Source organism: Zonotrichia leucophrys, unplaced genomic scaffold (assembly GCF_028769735.1).
Source record: "Zonotrichia leucophrys gambelii isolate GWCS_2022_RI unplaced genomic scaffold, RI_Zleu_2.0 Scaffold_311_61846, whole genome shotgun sequence".
Taxonomy (NCBI): Eukaryota; Metazoa; Chordata; class Aves; order Passeriformes; family Passerellidae; genus Zonotrichia; species Zonotrichia leucophrys.
This window is the reverse complement of record NW_026992516.1, coordinates 1-24,231: the sequence shown is the minus strand read 5'-3', so window position 1 is coordinate 24,231 and position 24,231 is coordinate 1. Positions and strand designations below refer to the sequence as shown.

General features: G+C 50.1%; 2 protein-coding genes across 2 annotated transcripts in view; both read left to right on the top strand.

Moving 5' to 3' along the window:
- The window catches only part of LOC135441497 (BRD4-interacting chromatin-remodeling complex-associated protein-like), a 33,453-nt gene extending 27,976 nt beyond the window's left edge, over positions 1–5,477 (top strand). The window contains 3 exon segments of the mRNA XM_064701051.1: positions 779–881; positions 3,398–3,458; positions 3,460–5,477. Of these exon segments, the coding sequence (XP_064557121.1) occupies positions 779–881; positions 3,398–3,458; positions 3,460–4,693 (1,398 nt within the window). The 3' untranslated portion in view covers positions 4,694–5,477.
- A 6,755-nt stretch (positions 5,478–12,232) lies between these two features.
- On the top strand, positions 12,233–20,394 carry LOC135441496 (EH domain-containing protein 2-like; the record flags this gene model as incomplete). Its single annotated transcript, XM_064701050.1, has 4 exons — positions 12,233–12,630; positions 15,002–15,099; positions 18,427–18,839; positions 20,224–20,394. Coding segments are annotated over exons 1-4 (1,080 nt in total), but the record flags the coding sequence as incomplete, so codon positions are not given.
- Positions 20,395–24,231: the final 3,837 nt, after the last annotated feature.

The window sequence follows — 24,231 nt, the reverse complement described above, 5'->3', positions numbered from 1 at the left end:
CCCCCAAACATCCCCCAAATATCCCTGAGACCCCAGAGACCCCCAGGGACCCCCCAATTCCCCAAACCCCCTGAACCCTCAGGACCCCCAGGACAATCTTGGGGACCCCCTGAACTTCCCACCAAGACCACTGGGACCCCCCAGGACCCCCAAACACCCAGGACCCCCCCAGGACCCCCAATTCTCCAAACCCTCCCAAGACCCCCGGGACCCCCTGATTTCCCTGGGAGCCCCCAAAGCCTCCCGGGACCCCCCGGGACCCCCAGGACAATCTCGGGGACCCCCGGGACGATTTTGGGGACCCCTGAACTTCCCCCCAAGACCACTGGGACCCCTCCAGGACCCCCCAAACACCCAGGACACCCCCCAGGACCCCCAATTCCCCAAACCCCCTGAACCGCCCGGGACCCCCCAAACTCCTGGGACCCCCGAGACCCCCAGAATTATGTCGGGGACCCCCGGGACCTCCAGGACGATGTCAGGACCCCCTGAACCCTCCCTGGACCCCCTGGGACCCCCAGGACCCCCGGGACCCCCAGGACCCCCGGGACGATTTCGGGGACCCCCAGGACAATCTCGGGACCCCCTGAACTCCCTGGACCCCCAGGACCCCTGAGACCCCCAGGACCCCCAATCCCCTGAACCCCCCAAACCCCCTGAACCGCCCGGGGCCCCCCAAACCCCCTGAACCGCCCGGGGCCCCCTGAACTCCCTGGACCCCCTGGGACCCCCAGGACGATGTCGGGGCCCCCCCGAGTGACCCCGCGTTGTCCGGCAGCGCTCGAGCCCCTCGGCGGAGATGGTGATGATCGATCGCATCTTCATCCAGGAGGAGAAAACGGCGCTGGCGCTCGACCGGCAGCTGGCGCGGGACCGGCCCGGTGAGAGAGCGGGATAAAAACCGGGATAAAAACCGGGATAAACTGGGATAAACGGGGAGGGATCCATGGGAATGGGACCGGCAGCTGGCACGGGACCGGCCCAGTGAGAGAAACTGGGATAAAAACAGGGATAAACTGGGATAGACCGGGATAAACCGGGATAAACCGGGATAAACGGGGAGGGATCCATGGGAATGGGACCGGCAGCTGGCGCGGGACCGGCCCGGTGAGAGACTGGGATAGACCGGGATAAAAACCGGGATAAACCGGGATAAACGGGGGCAAAAACCCAGATAGACCGGGATAAACTGGGGCAAAAACCGGGATAAACTGGGATAAACTGAGATAAACCAGGATAAACTGGGATAAACGAGGGCAAAATTCCGGATAAACCGGGATAAACCGGGATAAACTGGGATAAACAGGGTGGGATCCATGGAATGGGACCGGCAGCTGGCGCGGGACCGGCCCGGTGAGGGAAACCGGGATAAACCGGGATAGACCGGGATAAACAGGGATAAACTGGGATAAATGGGGGCAAAAACCGGGATAAACTGGGATAAACTGGGATAAACAAGGGCAAAAACCAGGATAAACAGGGTGGGAATGGGTAGGAATCCCAGGAATGGGGCGGGAATTGGGCAGGATCCATGGAAATGGGGCGGGGCTTATGGAAATAGGGAGGGAATCCCCAGGGATGGGGTTGGAATCCCGGGAATGGGGCGGGAATCCCCAGGGATGGGGCGGAGCTTATGGAAATGGGGCGGGGTTTATGGAAAAGGGGCGGGGCTTATGGAAATAGGGGATGGAATCCCCAGGGATGGGGTCGGAATCCCGGGAATGGGGCGGGGTTTATGGAAATGGGGCGGGGTTTATGGAAAAGGGGCGGGGCTTATGGAAATAGGGAGGGAATCCCCAGGGATGGGGTTGGAATCCCGGGAATGGGGCGGGAATCCCGGTGGGAATGGGGCGGGGCTTATGGAAATGGGGCGGGGTTTATGGAAATGGGGCGGAGTTTATGGAAATAGGGAGGGAATCCCCAGGGATGGGGTTGGAATCCCGGGAATGGGGCGGGAATGGGGCGGGAATTGGGGTCAGAATCTCGGAAAACGGGGCTGGGATTCACGGGGGTGTCGGGGTGGAACTTTTGGGGTTCGGGATGGAATTTTTTGGGGTTCAATGAGGAATTTTTGGGATTTGGGGTGGAATTTTTGGGTTCAGGGTGGAATTTTTGGATATGGGGGGAATTTTTGGGATTTGGGGGGAATTTTTGGGGTTTGGGATGGAATTTTTGGGATTTGGGGTGGAATTTTTGGGATTTGGGGGGAATTTTTGGGGTTCAGGGGGAATTTTTGGGGTTCGGCACCAATTCTGAGAATTCACCCAAAAGTCTGAACAAAAACGGGGTCATCAAAGGGCCAACTAAAGGTCAATTAAAGGTCAATTAAAGGGGTTAATCAAAGGCCAAATAAGGGTCAATTAAAGATCAATTAAGGGCCAAGTAAAGGGGAAAATCAAGGGCCAATTGAAGGACAACTAAGGATCAATTAAAGGGGAAAATCAAGGGCCAATTAAGGGTAAATTAAAGGTCAATTAAGGGGAAAGTCAAGGGCCAATTAAGGGCTAATTAAGGGTCAATTAAGGGGTCAATCAAGGGCCAATTAAAGGGCAATTAAGGGCCAAGTAAAGAGGAAAGTCAAGGGCTTATTAAGGACTAATTAAGGGTCAATTAAAGGGGTCAATCAAGGCCCAATTAAAGGGCAATTAGGGCACGTAAAGGGAAAGTCAAGGCCAATTAAGGACTAATTAAGGGTCAATAAAAGGGCAATTAAAGGAAAAATCAGGGGCAATTAAGGGTCAATTAAAGATCAATTAAGGGCCAAGTAAAGGGGAAAGTCAAGGGCTTATTAAGGACTAATTAAGGGTCAATTAAGGGGTCAATCAAGGCCCAATTAAAGGGCAATTAAGGGTCAATTAAAGATCACTTAAGGGCCAAGTAATGGGGTCAATCAAGGGCCAATTAAAGGGCAATTAAGGGTCAATTAAAGGGGAAAATCAAGGGCCAATTAAGGGTCAATTAAAGGTCAATTAAGGGCCAAGTAAAGGGGAAAGTCAAGGGCCAATTAAGGGCTAATTAAGGGTCAATTAAAGGGCAATTAAAGGGGAAAATCAAGGGCCACTTTAGGGTCAATTAAAGGTCAATTAGGGGTCAAGTTAAGGGGAAAGTCAAGGGTCAATTAAGGGCTTATTAAGGGTCAATTAAAGGGGAAAATCAAGGGCCAATTAAGGGTCAATTAAAGGTCAATTAAGGGCCAATTAAGGGCTAATTGAGGCTCAATTAAAGGGGTCAATTAAGGGTCTCTGCAGGGTCCTGCTGCAGCCTCCGGATCTTTGGGATTTTTGGGATGAATCCCGCGGGAAAAGGGAAATTTTTGGGCAGGGCTAAAAAAGGAAAATTGCCCTCATTAACATGCAAATGAGCTCTAACGAACGACCCCTCTCCTTTTGCCTTGCAGACGATTACGTCACCTCCTCCTCCTCCTCCTCCTCCTCCTCCTCCTCCTCATCTTCCTCCCGCTCCCACCCCCCCCCCCTCCTCCTCCTCCTCCTCCTCCTCCTCCTCCTCGCTGCCCCTCCCCCAGCCCTCCCCCGCCCCTCCCCCTCCCGCCCCTCCCCCCCCGGCGCCCCCCAAGCTGCTGATCAAGCACGGGGGGGGCTCCCCCAGCGTCACGTGGTTGGGGGATTCCCCGAGGGGCGTGGCCGGGGGCGGGGCCGGGTCAGGGGGCGGGGCCTCCTGCCGGGGGGCGGCGGAGGAGGAGGAGGCGCTGCCGGCGCGGAGCCGCCCGCCCATGATGAAGACGTACGAGGCGCGGAGCCGCATCGGCCTCAAGCTGAAGATCAAGCAGGAGGCCGGGCTGAGCAAGGTCATTCACAACACGGCGCTGGATCCGCCCGGCATCATCCCCACCGCCATGACGGCCGGGATCCGCCAGCACCGACCGGCACCGGGCCCGCATCCACCACCACCACAACAACCACAGCAACAGCTGAATGGATCCCTGGAGAAAAAACCCCCGGTACCGGTACCGGTGTCGGTGGGAAACACCGGGAGCGGGACGGCGGCACCGTGCAGGCTGCCACTGAGGAAAACCTACCGGGAGATCAACCGGGATAACATCATCAACCGGGATATCGTCATCAACCGGGAGCATCACCGGGAGCGGGAGCATCACCGGGATGTGAACCGGGAGCATCACCGGGATGTGAACCGGGAGAGGGAGCATCACCGGGAGCTGAACCGGGAGCATCACCGGGACGTGAACCGGGCCGAGCCCCCTCCGCGCTCAGAACGGCGCCCGGTGCTGGCGGGGCTGCGCCGGGAGCCCGGCAAGGGCCCCCCCGAGGAGCCGTCGGACGGCGAGGATGAGGAGGAGGAGGATGAGGAGGAGGAAGAGGATGATGAGGAGGATGAGGAGGAGGAGGAGGAGGAGGAGGAGGAGGAGGAAGGCTGCGGGACGTGGGGCGGGAAGCGGCGCCGCGCCGAGGCCGAGGTGGACACGGCGTCGTTCAGCAGCGACAGCCCCCAGGACGATTCGCTGAGCGAGCACCTGCAGAGCGCCATCGACAGCATCCTCAACCTGCAGCAGCCGCGCGGCACCGGGACAGGAACGGCAACACCGGGAACAACACCGGGAATGGCACCGGGAATGGCGACACCGGGAACACCGGGAATGGCGGCGGCACCCGGAGCCCTCGTGCCCCCCCCCAGCCACAACGGCGGCCTCGGAGCCGCCCGGACGTGCACGAGATGACGGCGGGAGGGGGGGAAAGGACACCGGGATGGGGACACCGGGATAGCGCCGGGATCTGACCGGGATCTGACCGGGATAACACCGGGATGTGACCGGGATAACGCCGGGATCTGACCGGGATAACGCCGGGATAACGCCAGGAACGGGATCGGACTGGGGTCTGACCGAGATCACACCGGGATCTCACCGGGATCTGACCTGGATAACGCCGGGATAACACCGGGAAATCACCGGGAACAGGATCAGACCGGGATCCAGGACGGACGGGACCCCGGGGTCTGACCGGGATACCGGGATCGGGTCACCGGCATCAGGAGCTGACCGGGATCACACCGGGATAACGCCGGGATAACGCCGGGATATCACCGGGATAACACCGGGATAACACCGGGATAACACCGGGATAACGCCGGCAACGGGATCGGACCAGGAACGGGACACCGGGAATGGGACCTGACCGGGATCCAGAACGGAACCGGGACACCGGGAACGGGATCGGGATCAGGAGAGCCGGATCCAACCGGGATCCAACCGGGATCCAACCGGGAACGGACTGGGATTGGGACAGCGGGAACGGAACGGGATCAGCAATGGAACGGGATTGGGATTGGGAACGGGATCGGGATTGGGATTGGGATGGGATTGGGACACCGGGAATGGCCATTGGGATCGGGACATTGGGATCAGAACGGGACCGGGACACCGGGAACGGACGGGATTGGGATGCTGGGAATGGACTGGGACCGGGAATGGAACGGGAACGGGATTGGGAATGGGAATGGGATTGGGATTGGGAACAGGGCAGGAATGGGAATGGGAATGGACCAGGATTGGATTGGGAGCAGGAATGGGAATGGGAACGGGAACAGACTGGGATCCCGGGAATGGGATTGGGATCAGGAATGGGATCCCGGGAATGGAGCAGGGATGGGATCGGGAATGGGATCAAAGCCGGGTCCCAGGATTGGGATTGGGAATGGGAATGGGAATGGACCGGGATTGGATTGGGATTGGGATTGGATTGGGATTGGGAGCAGGAATGGCCCAGGAATGGGAACGGGATCGGGAATGGGATCCCAGGAATGGAGCAGGAACGGGATTGGGAACGGGATCAGGAACAGGATCAAAGCAGGGTCCCAGGAATGGGATCGGGATCAGGATCAGACCGGGATTGGGAACAGGATTGGGCTGGGATTGGGATTGGGATCAGGAACGGACCAGGATTGGGAGCGGGATTAGACCAAATGGAATGAATTTGGATTGGGAACAGGGTGGGAATGGGAATGGGAATGGACCAGGATTGGATTGGGATTGGGATCAGGAATGGGATTGGGATCAGACTGGGATCCTAGGAATGGATTGGGATTGGGAACAGAGCGGGAATGGGAATGGACCAGGATTGGATTGGGATTGGGATCAGGATTGGGATTGGAATGGAAATGGGAATGGAAATGGACCAGGAATGGGATTGGGAACGGGATCAGGATTGGGATTGGCAATGGGATCACACCGGGATTGGGATCGGGAAATTTGGGAATGTGGGATCGGCCCCGGGATGGGAAAAGACCCCAAATCCATCGGGATCGGGATGGGAAAAAACCCCAAAGTCCCAAAATCTCAATTTTCCTCAAAAAACCCCAGGTTTAGTCCCCAAAATCTCATTTCTAAATCCCAAATTCCCATTTTTAAATCCCAAAATCCTTTTTTTTTTTTTTCCCCCCCCCACCCCAATTCCCATTTTTAACCCTTTCCCTCCCATTTTTTTCTCCAAAATTTGAGGGGTTTTTAACCCTTTTTTTCCCAAATTTGGGGATTTTTTGGATCATTTCCATCCCAAAATTTGGGGGTTTTTTTAAACCCTTTGTCCCCAGAAATTTGGATTTTTTTTAACCCTTTTCCTCCTATTTTTCCCCCAAAATTTGAGGATTTTTTTAACCTTTTTTTCCCATTTTCATCCCGAATTTGAGGGGTTTGTAACTCTTTCCATCCCGAAATTTGTTTTTTTTTTAACCCTTTTCCCAAAAATTTTAGGGGTTTTATTTAACCCTTTCCATCCCAAAATTTGGAATTTCTTTAACCTTTTCCCTCCCATTTTTATCCCAAAATTTGGGGGATTTTTTAACCCTTTTTTCCCATTTTTTCCCAAAATTTTGGGGGTTTTTTAACCATTTCCCTCTCGAAATTTGGGGGGTTTTTTTAATCCCTTCCCTCCCATTTTTATCCCGAAATTTGGGGGTTTTTTTCCCTTTTTTTTTCCCAAAATTTGGGATTTTTTTCCCCATTTTTATCCCGAAAATTGGGGGTTTTTTCCCATTTTTATCCCAAAATTTGGGGGGGGTTTTTTCCCATTTTTATCCCGAAATTTGGGGGTTTTTTCCCATTTTTATCCTTAAATTTGGGGGGGGTTTATTTCCCATTTTTATCCCAAAATTTGGGGTTTTTTTTCCCTTTTTTTTCCCCAAAATTTGGGATTTCTTTTCCCCATTTTTATCCCGAAATTTGGGGGTTTATTTCCCATTTTTATCCCAAAATTTGGGGGGTTTTTTCCCATTTTTATCCCAAAATTTGGAGGGTTTTTTTCCCATTTTTATCCCGAAATTTGGGGTTTTTAACCCTTTCCCTCCCGCTGTCCCGGCCTCCCTGGGGGGATTTTTGGGGTCGGTTCCCGGATTTTTTGGGCCGGAAGGAAATTCCCGGAATTTTCCCGGCTGGAATTTTGTACTGTATTTATTGTCCATAGCGCGTTTTTTAAGGAATTCCGGACATTTACTATTTCTGTGTAAATTAAAATCGCTTTTAATTAACCAACGCCTCATTAATGGAATCATTCATTAAAGGGTTAATGGAGGAAACCGCGGGAAAGGGAAAATTCCCAAAAAAATGGGAATTTGGGAGGGGGGGGGCTGGGGGGGATTTGGGATTTTTGGGGAATTTTTGGGGTTTGGGATCTTTGGAATTTTTGGGGTTTTTGGAATCTGATATTTTGGGGTTTTTTGGGGATTTTTGGGGTTTGGAAATTTCGAGATTTTGGGGATTTTTTTGATTGTTGAGGTTTGAGATTTCTGGGATTTTTTAATTTTTGGAGTTTGGGGATTTGGGGGATTTTTAGTGGGTTTGGGATTTTTGGCATTTTTGGGATTTTGGGGTTTCTTCGGATTTTTGGGGTTTGGGATTGTTGGAATTTTTGGGGTTTGGGGTTTTGGGGGTTTTTGGGGATTTTTGGAGTTTTTGGGATCTTTGGAATTTTTGGGGTTTTTGGAATCTGAGATTTTGGGGTTTTTTGGGATTTTTGGGGTTTGGAAATTTGGAGATTTTTGGGATTTTTTTTATTGTTGAGGTTTGGGATTTCTGGGATTTTTTGATTTTTGGTGGGTTTGGGATTTTTGGCATTTTTGGGGTTTTTTGGCATTTTTAGCATTTTGGAGGTTTGGGATTTTTTGGGGTTTTTGGGATTTAGGGTTTGAAATCTTTGGGGCTTTGTGGGATTTTTTTTTTAATTTTGGGGATTTTTGGGGTTTGGGATTTTTTGCGATTTTTGGGATTTTTATTTTTGGGGTTTGGGATTTTGGGGGTTTTGGGATTTTTGGGATTTTTGGGATTTTGGGGTTTCTTTGGATTTTTGGGGTTTGGGATTTTTGGGATTTTTGGGGTTTGGGATTTTTGGATTTTTGGGATTTTTGGGATTTTTGGGTTTTGGGGGCTTTTGGGGATTTTTGGCTTTTTTGACATTTTTGGGATTTTGCGGGGGGGGTTGAGATTTTGGGGGTTTTTAGGGATTATTGGGGGATTTTTGGAATTTTGGGGGGTTTGGGATTTTTGGGATTTCTGAGATTTTTCAGGCTTGGAATTTGGGGATTTTTGGGATTTGGGGATTTTTGGGATTTGGGGATTTTTGGGGTTTCTTGGGAGTTTTGGAATTTCTGGAGTTTTGGGGATTTTGGGGGTTTGGGATTTTTGGGATTTCTGGGATTTTTCGGGTTTGGGGTTTTTGGGGTTTGAGATTTTTGAGGTTTTTGGGGTTTTTTCAGAATTTTGAGATTTTGGGGGTTTTGGGGATTTTTTGATTTGGGATTTTTTGGGATTTTTTGGGGATTTTTGGATTTGGGATTTTTGGGGATTTTTGGATTTGGGATTTTTTGGGATTTTTGGGGATTTTTGGGGATTTTTGGATTTGGGATTTTTGGGATTTTTGGGGATTTTTGGATTTGGGATTTTTGGGGATTTTTGGGGATTTTTTTGATTTTTGGATTTGGGATTTTTGGGGATTTTTGGGGATTTTTGGATTTGGGATTTTGGGTATTTTTTGGGGATTTTTGGGATTTTTGGGGATTTTTGGAACCCCCTGGAAGGTTCTGGAACCCTTCGGGTCCCTCCCGCTCGTCCCTCGCTCCCCCCCCCAGGGCCCCCCCCAGCTTTAATTAATTAATTCATTAATTAACCCCGCCCCCCTCATTAACTCCCGCTGCTCTTTTATGGCGCAGCGCCGCCGGCGGGCGCGGCCTATGCTAATTTATGCTAATTTATGCAAATGAGCGGAGTTTTTTCAGCCCCTCCCGGAGGTTTCGGCGGCCACAGCGGCGCCCGCGGCTTTTGGGGCAAAATCGGCGGAAAAAAGGAGCGGAAAAAGCGCCGGGAAAAGGTCGGGAAAATAAAAATAAAGGAGGGGAAAAACCGGGGAAAAATCGGGGGAAAATCTGGGGAAAAAATCCGGAAAAAAAGGAAAAAAAAACGGGAAAAAAAGGGAAAAAAAACCCAGAAAAAAAATAAAAAAGGGGGGGAAAAAAGAGGACAAAAAGTCCCGGAAAAGAAAACTTCAGGAATAAAAAATCCGGGAAAAAAAAAAAAAAACTTTGTGAAAAACAAATCGGGGAAAAAAATCCGGAAAAAAAAAACTTTGGGAAAAAAAAAAAAACAAAAAACAAAAACTCGGGAGCGGCGCCGGCCCCGCCCCGGCCGCACCCAGGGGGGAAAATGGGAATTTTGGGGTGGAAAATGAAGAATTTTGGGGTGGAAAATGAAGAATTTTGAGGTGGAAAACCGGGGAATTTGGGGGCGGAAAAATGAGAAATTTGGAGTGGAAAAAAAAGGGATTTTTTGGGCGGAGAAATGAGGAGTTTTGGGGTGGAAAAATGGGAATTTTGGGCACAAAACTGGGGAGAGCAAAGGGATTTCCGTGGGATTGGGAGCGAGGAAATTCCGGGATTTTGGGGTTTCCGCCCCTTTGGGTGGGGAAAATTTGGGATTTCTTGGTTTTTTTTATTTTTCTGGGGGGAAAAATCCCCAAAATTCCCTTTTCCAGCAGGGAACCCCAAAAACTTCACATTCCGGATTCACTTTTATATTTAAAAAATCCTTTAAAATTCCCTTTTCCCGCTGGGATTCGTGGGAACAAAACCCCGGAATTTTGGGGTTTTTCTTTTCCTCCTTGTTTTTACAGGAAAATCCCCCCAAAATCCAGAAAAAAATCCTCATTTTTCACAGGGAAATCCCCAAAACTTCATTTTTTTTCCCTTATTTTGACAGGAAAACGCTCCCAGCGCCCTCATTTTCCCTCAGCTCCACCCTGAACTTTCACTCCTGGCTCCGATTTATGGAAAAAATTCCTCCCGCTCCGTTTTTTCCCTCCTTTTAAGGGAAAAGCTCCCGAAAACTTTGTTTTTCTCCCCATTTTTGCACAAAACCCCCTCCAATCCTCGTTTTTCCCCTCATTTTTCCAGCCCAGCTCCCAAAATCTCCTTTTTTCCCCCCCCTCCCTTTATTCTCTTTTCCCACCGGGATTTTTGAGGCTGAATCCCAAAAATTTGAATTTTTTTGGTGCCGTTTCCACCCAAAAGCCCCAAAATTCTCCTTTTTTGGGGGATCCAGGTGGGAATCCCTCCCCTCCCCCCCCATGGCTCCCCCCTCCAGCTGAGCCCCTCCCCCTTTTCCCATTTTTCCCATTTTTCCCATTTTTTCCCATTTTTTCCCATTTTTCTCTGGTTTTTTAAATTTTTTTCCCGGGTTTTTTCCCCTTTTTGCCTAAAATCCCCTAAAAAATCCCCTAAAAACCCATAAAAATCCCCCTAAAATCTCCTAAAATTCCCTAAAATCCCTTGAAGTCCCCTAAAATCCCCTGAAATTCCCTAAACCCGCCTAAAATCCCCTAAAATCCCCCCAAAACCCCCCAAAAACCCCCCTAAAACCCTCTAAAATCCCATAAAATCCCCCTAAAATTCCCCTAAAATCCACTAAAACTTTCCTAAAATCCCTCCAAAAACTCTAAACCTCCCTGTAAATCCCCACAAAACCCCATAAAATCCCCAAAACCCACCAAAAATCCCCCCTAAAACCCTATAAAAAACCCCTAAAAACCCCCCAAAACCCTCCAAAAAATCCCCAAATTGCCCCTAAAAGCCCCACAAAAAAACCCCAAAACCCCATAAAAATCCCCCTAAAACCCCACAAAACCCTCCAAAAAATCCCCCTTAAAACCCCATAAAACCCATAAGACCCCACAAAACCCCCACAAAAACCCCTTATAACCCCCCTAAGACCTCCTAAAACCCCACAAAACTCCCCTAAAGCCCCATAAAAAACCTCCTAAAACCCCACAAAACCCCCCAAATCCCCATAAAAAAAACCCAAAACCCCCAAAAAACCCCATAAAACCCCTCGAGATCCCCTCAAACCCCCAAAACCCTCCAAAAAATCCCCTTAAACCCCCACAAAAAGAACCCTAAAACCCCCAAAACCCACCAAAAGCCCCCCTAAAAGCCCCACAAAAAACCCCCAAATCCCCCCTAAAACCCCCATTAAAAAAACCCCAAATCTCCCCTAAAACCCCCATTAAAAAACCCTCGAGACCCCTAAAACCCCCCCAAAACCCTCCAAAAAATCTACCTTAAAAACCCCCCAAATCCCCCATAAAACCCCCCAAAAAACCCCATAAAACCCCTCCAGACCCCCTCAAACTCCCCAAAACCCTCCATAAAACCCCCTTAAACCCCCACAAAACCCCCCCAAATCCCCCATAAAAAAAACCCAAAACCCCCTAAAACCCCCATAAAAAAAAACCAAATCCCCCCTAAAAAACCCCCCAAACCCCCCTAAAACCCCCATTAAAAAAACCCAAACCCCCCCTAAAACCCCCCTAAAAAAACCCTAAAACCCCCCAAAACCCCCAAAAAATCCCCTTAAAAACCCCCAAAACCCCCTACAAACCCCCCTAAAACCCCCATTAAAATACCCCAAAAACCCCTCCAAAAAATCCCCCTTAAACCCCCATTAAAACCCCATAAAAACCTCATAAAACCCCCTAAAACCCCCCCAAAACCCCCCCAAATCCCCCATAAAAAAAACCAAATCCCTCCTAAAACCCCCCAAAACCCCTCTAAAACCCTATTTAATAAACCCTAAAAATCCCCTTAAATCCCCCCTAAAACCCCCATTAAAAAAACCCCAAAACTCCCAAAAAACACCCAAAAAAGCCCCCAAAAAACCCCAAATCCCCCCTAAAACCCCCATTAAAAACCCCCTGTACCCCCTGCCCCCCCCCCCGCCATGCTGCGCCGCCTCCGCCGCGGCCGCTCCCCGGCCCCGCTCTCCCTGTCCCCCCTCTCGGCCTCGCTGCTCTCCCTGTACCGCTCCAAGCTGCTCCCGGCCGAGGAGCTGCTGGCGCGGGCGGGGCTGCGCTGGCCCCCGCTGGGCGCCGCCGATTTCCAGGCCAAGCCCATGGTGCTGCTGCTGGGCCCGAGCTGCAGCGGGAAGAGCTCCCTGCTGCGGTACCTGCTGGAGGAGCCGGTGCCCGGCGCCAGCCTGGGCCCCGAGCCCAGCCCCGATGGCTTTGTGGCCGTGATGCACGGGCGGGAACCGGGGCTGATCCCGGGAAACGCCCTGGTGCTGGATGGCAGCAAACCCTTCCGGCAGCTGGAGGCCTTCGGGAGCGGCTTCCTCAACCGGTGAGTGGGGTGGGAACCACCTTGGGATGGGATCTGGGATGGGATCCATCAGGAACGGGTTCCTCAACCGGTGAGTGGGGTGGGAACCACCTTGAGATGGGTGGTGGGATCTGGGATGGGATCCATCGGCAACGGCTTCCTCAACCGGTGAGTGGGGATCCAACGGGAATGGGTGGTGGGATCTGGGATGGGTTCTGGGCTTGGATCCACCAGGAACGGGTTCCTCAACCGGTGAGTGGGGTCTGGGCTTGGATCCACCTTGGGACGTGGGATGGGATCTGTGGTGGGATCTGGGATGGGAACCACCAGGAATGGGTTCCTCAACCAGTGAGTGGGGATCCAACGGGAATGGGTGGTGGGATCTGGGATGGGAACCACCAGGAATGGGTTCCTCAACCGGTGAGTGGGGTGGGATCCACCTTGGGATGGGATCTGGGATGGGTTCATGGGCCTGGATCCACCAGGAACGGGTTCCTCAACCAGTGAGTGGGGATCCAGCGGGAATGGGTTCCTCAGCCGGTGAGTGGGGTTTGGGCTGAGATCTGGGATGGGAACCACCTTGGGATGGGATCTGTGGTGGGATCTGGGATCCACCAGGAACGGCTTCCTCAACCGGTGAGTGGGGTGGGATCCAGGGGGAACGGGTTCTGGGCTGGGATCCACCAGGAATGGGTTCCTCAACCGGTGAGTGGGGTTTGGGCTTGGATCCACCTTGGGATGGGATCTGGGATCCATCGGGAATGGGTTCCTCAACCAGTGAGTGGGGATCCAATGGGAATGGGTGGTGGGATCTGGGAGGGGATCCATCGGCAGCGGCTTCCTCAACCGGTGAGTGGGGTGGGAACCACCTTGAGACGTGGGATGGGATCTGGGATCCATCGGCAGCGGCTTCCTCAACCGGTGAGTGGGGATCCAGCGGGAATGGGTTCCTCAACCGGTGAGTGGGGTTTGGGGTGGGAACCAGCGGGAATGGGTTCCTCAACCGGTGAGTGGGGATCCAATGGGAATGGGTGGTGGGATCTGGGAGGGGATCCATCGGCAGCGGCTTCCTCAACCGGTGAGTGGGGTGGGAACCACCTTGGGATGTGGGATGGGATCTGGGATCCATCGGCAGCGGCTTCCTCAACCGGTGAGTGGGGATCCAGCGGGAATGGGTTCCTCAACCGGTGAGTGGGGTTTGGGGTGGGAACCAGCGGGAATGGGCTCCTCAACCGGTGAGTGGGCTGGGAACCACCCTGAGATGTGGGATGGGATCTGTGGTGGGATCTGGGCTTGGATCCACCAGGAATGGGTTCCTCAACCGGTGAGTGGGGTTTGGGCTGAGATCTGGGCTGGGATCCACCGGGAACAGGTTCCTCAACCGGTGAGTGGGGATCTACCTTGGGACGTGTGGTGGGATCTGGGATGGGATCCACCAGGAATGGGTTCCTCAACTGGAGAGTGGAGTGGATCAACCTAGGAATGGGTTCCTGAATTGGTGAGTGGGGTGGGATCCACCTTGGGATGGGTTCTGAGCTGGGATCCATCAGGAACCGGTGAGTTGGGATCTGGGCTGAGATCTGGGATGGGATCCACCAGGATCCACCTTGGGATGTGTGGTGGGATCTGAGCTGGGTTCTGGGCATGGATCCACCAGGAATGGATTTATTTGGGATTTATTTGGGATTTATTTTGGAGAAACTTTGGGTTTATTTGGGGTTTATTTTGTTTTTTTGGGGCTGTTTTTTTTGAGGGGTTTGTTTTGGGTTTATTTTGGGTTAATTTGGGTTTCTTTTGGATTTGTTTTGGGTTTATTTTGGATGCATTTTGAGTTTATTTTGGTGGGGGGTTTCTTTGTTTATTTTAGGTTTATTTGGGGTTTTTGGGGGGCTTTATTTTGGCGGTTTTTTTGGGCTTTATTTTGGGTTTATTTGGGGTTTATTTTGGGTTTATTTTGGGTTTTTTTGGTTTTTTTTTTTTGGAGTTTGTTTTGGGTTTATTTTGGATTTATTTGGGGTTTAATTTAGTTTTTTGGGTTGGTTTTTTGGGGGGGGTTTGGATTTATTTTGTATTTATTTTGGATTCATTTTGGGTTTATTTTGGATTTATTTTGGATTTATTTTGGGTTTTTTGGGCTGTTTTTTTTGGGGGTTATTCTGGGTTTATTTTGGGGTTATTTTGGGTTTTTTTGGCTGTTTTTGGGGGGTTATTTTGGATTTATTTTGGGTTTTTTGGGCTGGTTTTTTGGGGATTATTCTGGGTTTATTTTGGGTTTCTTTTGGGTTTTTTGGGCTGGTTTTTTGGGGGATTATTCTGGGTTTATTCTGGGTTTATTTTGGGTTTATTTTGAGTTATTTTGGGTTTATTTTCATTTCTTTTTTTGCTCCCCCAGGTTCGTTTGTGCCACCCTGAACAATCCGGTGCTGGAGAGCATCACCCTGATCGACACCCCCGGGATCCTGGCGGGGCCCAAGCACAGGGTCTGCAGGGGTAAGGGGGGTCTGAAATTGGGGAGGGGGCCCCGGAATTGGGGAGGGGTCCCCGGAATTGGGGGGGCCGAAAAAACCCCAAAAAAAAAAAAAAATCCCCCAAAAAATCTCCCAAAAATAAAAAAAAATCCCCCAAAAATCCCAAAAAATTCCCCCAAAAATCCCCAAAAAATCCCCCCAAAAATCCCGAAAAAATCCCCCCAAAATTAAAAAAAAATCCAAAAAAAATCCCCCAAAAAATCCCCAAAAATTCCCCAAAAAATCCCCAAAAAATCCCCAAAAAATCCCAAAAATATTCCATGGGAGGCGATCAGAAATTTGGCTGTGAAGGGGAGGGGGCCCCAAAATTGGGGAGGGGTCTCTGGAATTGGGGGGGGCCAAAAAAACCCCAAAAAAACAAAAAAATCCCCCAAAAATCCCCAAAAAATCCCCCAAAAATCCCCCAAAAATCCCCAAAAAATCCCCAAAAAATCCCCAAAAAATCCCCCAAAAAATCCCTCAAAAAATCCCCCAAAAAATCCCCAAAAAATCCCCCAAAAATCCCCAAAAATCCCCCCAAAAATCCCCCAAAAAATCCCCCAAAAATCCCTCAAAAAATCCCCAAAAAATCCCCCCAAAAATCCCCCAAAAATCCCCAAAAAATCCCCAAAAAATCCCCAAAAAATCCCCAAAAATCCCCCAAAAATCCCAAAAAAAAATCCCCCAAAAATCCCCCAAAAATCCCCAAAAAAATCCCCCAAAAATCAAAAAAAATTCCCCAAAAATCCCAAAAAATCCCCCAAAAATCCCCCAAAAATCCCCAAAAAAAACCCCAAAAAATCCCCAAAAACTCCCATGGGAGGCCATCAGAAATTTGGCTGTGAAGGGGAGGGGGCCCCGGAATTGGGGAGGGGTCCCTGGAACTGGGGGGAGAGAAAAAAACCCGAAAAAACCAAAAAAATCCCAAAAAAATCCCCCTAAAATTCCCCAAAAATCCCCCAAAAATCCCCAAAAAATCCCCAAAAAAATCCCCAAAAATCCCCAAAAAATTCCCCAAAAATCCCCCAAAAATCCCCAAAAAATCCCCAAAAAATCCCCAAAAATCCCCAAAAAATCCCCCCAAAAAATCCCAAAAATCCCCCCAAAATCCCCAAAAATCCCCAAAAAATCCCCCAAAAATCCCAAAAAAATCCCCCCAAAAATCCCCCAAAAATCCCCCAAAAAATTCCCAAAAATCCCCAAAAATCCCAAAAAAATCCCCAAAAAATCCAAAAAAATCCCCAAAAATCCCCCAAAAAATCCCCAAAAAATCCCCAAAAATCCCCAAAAAATCCCCAAAAAATCCCCCAAAAATCCCCCAAAAAATTCCCCAAAAAATCCCCCAAAAAATTCCCCAAAAAATCCCCAAAAATCCCCAAAAAATCCCCCCAAAAATCCCCCAAAAATCCCCCCAAAAATCCCCCCAAAAATCCCCCTAAAATTCCCCAAAAAAAATCCCCAAAAAATCCCCAAAAAATCCCAAAAAAAATCCCCAAAAAATCCCCAAAAAAATCCCCCAAAAAATCCCCCAAAAATCCCCCCAAAAATCCCCCAAAAAATCCCCCCAAAATCCCCCAAAAATCCCAAAAAATCCCCCAAAAATCCCTAAAAAATCCCCAAAAAACTCCCATGGGAGGTGATCAGAAATTTGTTTGTGAAGGGGAGGGGTCCCCGAAATTGGGGAGGGGTCCCCAAAACTGGGGAGGGGTCCCCAAAATTGGGGAGGGGTCCCCAGAATTGGGGGGAGCCGAAAAAAACCTGAAAAACCAAAAAAATCCCCAAAAAATCCCCAAAAAATCCCAAAAAAAATCCCCAAAAAATCCCCAAAAATCCCGAAAAAAATCCCCCAAAAAATCCCTAAAAATCCCCAAAAATCCCCAAAAAAATTCCCCAAAAATCCCCAAAAAATCCCGAAAAAATCCCGAAAAAATCCCCCAAAAAATCCCAAAAAATCCCCAAAAAATCCCCCCAAAAATCCACAAAAATCCCCCAAAAATCCCAAAAAAATCCCAAAAATATTCCATGGGAGACGATCAGAAATTCGTCTGTGAAGGGGAGGGGGCCCCGAATTTGGGGAGGGGTCCCCAAAATTGAGGAGGGGAATTGAGGAAATTTTGGATATTTGGAGGATTTTGGGGGGATTTTAGAGGGGATTTTGGGGTGTTCGGGTCGGATTTTGAGGCGTTATTTTGGATTTTGGATATTTTGGGGTGCTCGGAGCAGATTTTGAGGTATTTTTGAGGAATTTTAGGGTAATTTTGGGATATTTTGGGGATTTTTTGGGGTGCTCGGGACAGATTTTGAGGTGGTTTTCTGTGAATTTCAGCTATTTTGGGGTGTTCGGGGCAGAATTTGAGGCATTTTTTGGGAATTTTAGGTATTTTGGGGATATTTTAGGGTTTTTTGGGGTTCTCGGGCCCGATTTTGAGGCGTTTTGGGGGTAATTTTGGGGTTCTCGGGCCGGATTTTGAGTCGTTATTTTGAATTTCGGGAATTGTGCCCGGGGGGGCGTGGCCGGGGCGGGGGCGTGGCCAGGCTGGCAGGGGGCGGGGCGGGGCCGGGCAGGGGGCGGGGCCTGGCCGGGCAGGGGGCGTGGCCCCAAATTCCCGGGAATTTCGCCAATTTTCCAGGCGGGGCCCAACCCCCCCCCCACTTCCTCCCCCACCCCAAAATCCGGAACCGCCGGGGGGGAAAAGGGGGGGGTTGGGCCCCCATTTTTCCAGGCTACGACTTCCCGGCCGTGCTGCGCTGGTTCTTGGGTTGGATTTAAGATTTCCATCAGAATTTTGGGATCAAATCCCATTTTTCTCCAGGCCATGCTGTGCTGGTTCTTGGGTTGGATTTAGGATTTCCATCAGAATTTTCCATTAAAATCCCCCATATTTTTTCAGGTTGCGATCTCCCAGCTGTGCTGGTTCTTGGGCTGGATTTAGGATTTCCATTGGGATTTCAGGATCCAATCCCATTTTTTATTGGGATTTCAGGATCCAATCCCATATTTCCCCAGGCTACGACTTCCCGGCCGTGCTGCGCTGGTTCTTGGGTTGGATTTAGGATTTCCATTGGGATTTCAGGATCAAATCCCATATTTTTATTGGGATTTCAGGACCAAATCCCATTTTCTCCCCAGGCTACGATTTCCCGGCCGTGCTGCGCTGGTTCTTGGGTTGGATTTAGGATTTCCATCGGGATTTCAGGACCAAATCCCATTTCTCCCCAGGCTACGACTTCCCGGCCGTGCTGCGCTGGTTCTTGGGTTGCATTTAGGATTTCCACCGTGATTTTTGGATGAAATCCCCCATTTTTCCAGGCTACGACTTCCCGGCCGTGCTGCGCTGGTTCGCCGAGCGCTCGGCCCTGGTGATCCTGCTCTTCGAGGCGCACAAGCTGGAGGTGTCGGGCGAGCTGGCGGCGGCGCTGGCGGCGCTGCGCGGCCACGAGGAGAAGCTGCGCGTGGTGCTCAACAAGGCCGACGCCGTGGGCGCGCAGCAGCTGCTCCGGGTGTACGGGGCGCTGCTCTGGGGGCTGGGCCGCGCCCTGGAGGCGCCCGAGGTGCCGCGGGTGTTCGTGGGCTCCTTCTGGGACCGGCCCCTGCTGCAGGACGGCCACCGGCGCCTCTTCGAGGCCGAGGAGCAGGCGCTGTTCGGGGAGATCCGCGAGCTGCCGCGCCACGCCGCGCGCCGCAAGCTCAACGAGCTGGTCAAGCGGGCCAGGATGGTGCAGGTGAGGGGCTTGGGGAGGTTTGAGGGGGTTTTGGGGTGATTTCAGAAGGGTTTGAGGGGGTTTTGGGGATGCACAACGCCGCGCGCCGCAAGCTCAACGAGCTGGTCAAGAGGGCCAGGATGGTGCAGGTGAGGGGTTTGGGGGGTTTTGGGGTGATTTCAGGGGATTTGAGCAAGTTTGAGGTGAGTTTTTGGTGGTTTGAGGGGGTTTTGGGGGGATCTGCTGCCGCGCCACGCCGCGCGCCGCAAGCTCAACGAGCTGGTCAAGCGGGCCAGGATGGTGCAGGTGAGGGGCTTGGGGGGATTTGGGGGGGTTTGGGGTGATTTGAGGGGGTTTTGGGGGTGTTTGAGGGGAGTTTGGGGTGATTTGGGGTGATTTGAGGGGGTTTTGGGGGGATCTCCTGCCAGGGGGGATCATTGGTGGATCATTGGTGGATCCCAGTCGCTCCCAGTCACTCCCAGTTTATCCCATTAACCCTTTGTGCCCCAGGTTCAGACCCTGCTGCTGCTGGAGGAGCTGCTGGGGGGATCTTTGGGGGATCATTGGTGGATCCCAGTCACTCCCAGTCACTCCCAGTCACTCCCAGTTTATCCCAGTTACCTGTTTGCCCCAGATCCAGGCCCTGCTGCTGCGGCGGCTGCGGGAGGAGCTGGGGCGCTCCTGGGGGGGATCATTGGTGGATCCCAGTCACTCCCAGTTTATCCCAGTCACTCCCAGTCACTCCCAGTTTATCCCAGTCACTCCCATTAACCCTTTGTGCCCCAGGTTCAGACCCTTTTGCTGCGGCGGCTGCGGGAGGAGCTGCCAGGGGGGATCATTGGTGGATCCCAGTTTATCCCAGTCACTCCCAGTCACTCCCAGTTTATCCCAGTCACTCCCAGTCACTCCCAGTCAATCCCACAGGTTCAGACCCTGTTGCTGCGGCGGCTGCGGGAGGAGCTGGGGGCGCTGCCGGGGGGGATCATTGATGGATCCCAGTCACTCCCAGTCACTCCCAGTCACTCCCAGTCACTCCCAGTTTATCCCAGTTTATCCCATTAACCCTTTGTGCCCCAGGTTCAGACCCTGTTGCTGCGGCGGCTGCGGGAGGAGCTGGGGGCGCTGCCGGGGGTGGATCATTGATGGATCCCAGTTTATCCCAGTCACTCCCAGTCACTCCCAGTCACTCCCAGTTTATCCCAGTCACTCCCAGTCACTCCCATTAACCCTTTGTGCCCCAGGTCCAGACCCTGTTGCTGCGGCGGCTGCGGGAGGAGCTGGGGGCGCTGCCGGGGGGGATCATTGGTGGATCATTGGTGGATCCCAGTCACTCCCAGTTTATCCCAGTCACTCCCAGTCACTCCCAGTCACTCCCAGTTTATCCCATTAACCCTTTGTGCCCCAGATCCAGGCGCTGTTGCTGCGGCGGCTGCGGGAGGAGCTGGGGGCGCTGCCCGGGGCGCTGCCCGGGGCCCGCAGGAAGCGCCTGGAGCAGCGGCTGCCGGCGCTGCTGGCGCGGATCCAGAGCGAGCAGCGCGTCCCGCCCGGGGAGCTGCCGGAGCCCGGCGCCATCCAGGTGAGACCCCCGGGCTGGGGGGGGTTTGGGGGGATTTGGGGGGTTTGGGGGAGTTTTTGGGGTTTTTTTGTGAATTTTTGGGGTCTGATGTGAGTTTGGGGGAGCTTTTGGGATTTTTGGGGGTCTGATGGGGGGTTTGGGTGAATTTTTGGTTTTTTTTTGTGAATTTTTAGGGATCTGATGTGGGGTTTGGGGGAGTTTTGGGGTTTTTGTGATTTGAAGTGGGTTTGGGGTGAGTTTTTGGGGTTTTTGGGGATCTGATGTGGGGTTTGGGGGAGTTTTTGGGGTTTGCCCGACTGCCGCCACATCCAGGTGAGACCCCCGGGTTTGGGGGTTTTGGGGGGGTTTTAGGGTGAATTTTTGGGGTTTTTTTGTGAATTTTTGGGGGTCTGATGTGGGGTTTGGGTGAATTTTTGGGGTTTTTTTTGTGAATTTTTGGGGGTCTGATGTGGGGTTTGGGTGAGCTTTTGGGGTTTTTTTGGGGATCTGATGTGGGGTTTGGGTGAATTTTTGGGTTTTTTTGGGGGGTCTGATGTGGGGTTTGCGGGAGTTTTTGGGGTTTTGGGTCTGAAGGGGGTTCGGGTGAATTTTTGGGTTTTTTTGTGAATTTTTGGGATCTGATGTGGGGTTTGGGGAGTTTTTGGGGTTTTTGGGGGTTGAAGTGGGGGGTGGTTTTGGGTTTTTTGGTGGTCTGAAGTGGGGTTTGGGTGAATTTTTGGGGATTTTGCGTGGGCACTCGAGGTGGGGGTTTGGGGAGATTTTGGGGGGACTGGCAATGGTGGGGTTGGGGGGATTTTGGGGTCTGAAGGGGGTTTGGGGGAGATTTTGGGGTTTTTTTGTGAATTTTTGGGGGTCTGATGTGGGGTTTGGGTGAGATTTTGGGTTTTTTTTTTGGGGATTTTGGGGATCTGATGTGAGGTCTTGGGGAGTTTTTGGGTTTTTGGGGGTCTGATGTGGGGTTTGGGTGAGTTTTTGGGGTTTTGCCCGACTGCCGCCACATCCAGGTGAGACCCCCGGGCTGGGGGGGTTTGGGGGGTCTGAAGGGGGGTTTGGGTGAATTTTTGGGGTTTTTTTGTGAATTTTTGGGGGTCTGATGTGGGGTTTGGGTGAATTTTTGGGGGTTTTTTGTGGATTTTTGGGGATCTGATGTGGGGTTTGGGGAGTTTTTGGGGTTTTGCCCGACTGCTGCCATATCCAGGTGAGACCCCCGGATTTGGGGGGTTTTGGGGGATTTGGGGGGGTTTGGGTGAATTTTGGGGTTTTTTTTGTGAATTTTTGGGGATCTGATGTGGGTTTGGGGGAGCTTTTGGGTTTTGGGTGGTCTGATGGGGGTTTTTACTGATTTAATGGTTTTTATTGGGATCTGATGGGGTTTTTTTACTGATTTAATGGTTTTTATTGGGATCTGATGGGGTTTTTTACTGATTTAATGGTTTTTAATTGTGTTTTTATGATTTTTATGCTGGTATTTTTACCCCGTTCCCTGTTTATTATTTCCCCCCTCTCCCCGGTTTTTTTTACAGATTTAATGGTTTTTATTGAGATCTGATGGGTTTTCACTGATTTAATGGTTTTTATTGGTTTTTCATGTTTTTTATGCTGGGGATTTTTACCCCGCTCCCCTGTTTTTTATTTCCCCCTCTCCCCTGGTTTTTTTTACAGATTTAATGATTTTTATTGTGCTTTTTATGGTTTTTACGCTGGCTATTTTTACCCCACTCCCCTGTTTTTTATTTCCCCCCTTCCCCAGGAGCAGCTGGGTTTTTTTACTGATTTAATGGTTTTTAATGGTTTTCATTGGGATCTGATGGGGTTTTTACTGATTTAATGATTTTTATTGGATCTGATGGGGTTTTTTTACTGATTTAATGGTGTTTATTGTGTTTTTATGATTTTTATGCTGGGGATTTTTCCCCCACTGCCCCTGTTTTTTATTCCCCCCTCTCCCCAGGATCACTGGGTTTATTTTACTGATTTAATGGTTTTTAATGGTTTTTATTGGGATCTGATGGGGTTTTTTTTGTGATTTACCATTTTTATCGTGACCTGCTGGGGGTTTTTACTGATTTAATGGTTTTTATTGGGATCTGATGGGGTTTTTACCCCACTCCCCTCTCTCATTGCTGTTCCCTGTTTTTTACCCCCTTCCCCAGGAGCAGCTGGGTTCTTTTACTGATTTAATGGTTTTTTATGGTTTTTATTGGGATCTGATGGGGTTTTTACTGATTTAATGGTTTTTAATGTTTTTATTGGGATCTGATGGGTTTTTTACTGATTTAATGGTTTTTAATGGTTTTTATTGGGATCTGATGGGGTTTTTACTGATTTAATGGTTTTTATTGGGTTTTTTATGGTTTTTATCGTGACCTGCTGGGGTTTTTTACTGATTTAATGGTGTTTAATTGTGTTTTTTATGGTTTTTACGCTGGCTATTTTTACCCCCTCTCCCTGTTTTTTATTTCCCCCCTCTCCCCTGGGTTTTTTTTACTGATTTAATGATTTTTATTGTGTTTTTTTATGATTTTTACGCTGGCTATTTTTACCCCTCTCCCCCGTTTTTTATTCCCCCCTTCCCCAGGAGCAGCTGGGTTTTTTTACTGATTTAATGGTTTTTAATGGTTTTTATGCTGGGTATTTTTACCCCACTCCCCTGTTTATTTCCCCCCTCTCACCTGGGTTTTTTTACTGATTTAATGGTGTTTAATTGTGTTTTTTATGGTTTTTACGCTGGCTATTTTTACCCACTCCCCTTTTATTTCCCCCCTCCACCTGGGTTTTTTTACTGATTTAATGCTTTTTTATGGTTTTTATGCTGGCTATTTTTACCCCACTCCCCTGTTTATTCTCCCCCTTCCCAGGAGCAGCTGGGTTATTTTACTGATTTAATGGTTTTTAATGGTTTTTATTGGGATCTGATGGGGGTTTTTTTGTGATTTACCATTTTTTATCGTGACCTGCTGGGGTTTTTTTACTGATTTAATGGTTTTTATTGGGATCTGATGGGTTTTTTACCCCACTCCCCCTCTCTCATTGCTGCTCCTGTCTGATTTATTTTTACTGATTTAATGCCTTTCATTGTGACCTGCTGGGTTTTTTGTGATTTACCATTTTTTATCATGACCTGCTGAGGGTTTTTACTGATTTAATGGTTTTTTATGATTTTTACGCTGGCTATTTTTACCCCACTCCCCTGTTTATTATTTCCCCCCTCTCCCAGGAGCAGCTGGGTTTTTTTACTGATTTAATGGTTTTTATTGGGATCTGATGGGGGTTTTTTTACTGATTTAATGGTGTTTAATTGTGTTTTTTATGGTTTTTATGCTGGCTATTTTTACCCCACTCCCCCGTTTTTTATTTCCCCCCTTCCCCAGGATCAGCTGGGTTTTTTTACTGATTTAATGGTGTTTATTGTGTTTTTTATGGTTTTTATGCTGGGTATTTTTACCCCACTCCCCTGTTTTTTATTTCCCCCCTCTCCCCTGGTTTTTTTTACTGATTTAATGGTTTTTATTGGGTTTTTTATGGTTTTTATGCTGGGTATTTTACCCCACTCCCCTGTTTATTCTCCCCCTTCCCCAGGAGCAGCTGGGTTATTTTACTGATTTAATGGTTTTTAATGGTTTTTATTGGGATCTGATGGGGTTTTTTAACTCACTCCCCCTCTCTCACTGCCGTTCCCTGTTTATTTCCCCCCTCTCCCCTGGGTTTTTTACTGATTTAATGCTTTTTATTGGGATCTGATGGGTATTTTTACCCCGCTCCCCCGTTTATTTCCCCCCTCTCCCCTGGGTTTTTTTACTGATTTAATGGTTTTTTATGATTTTTTACGCTGGCTAT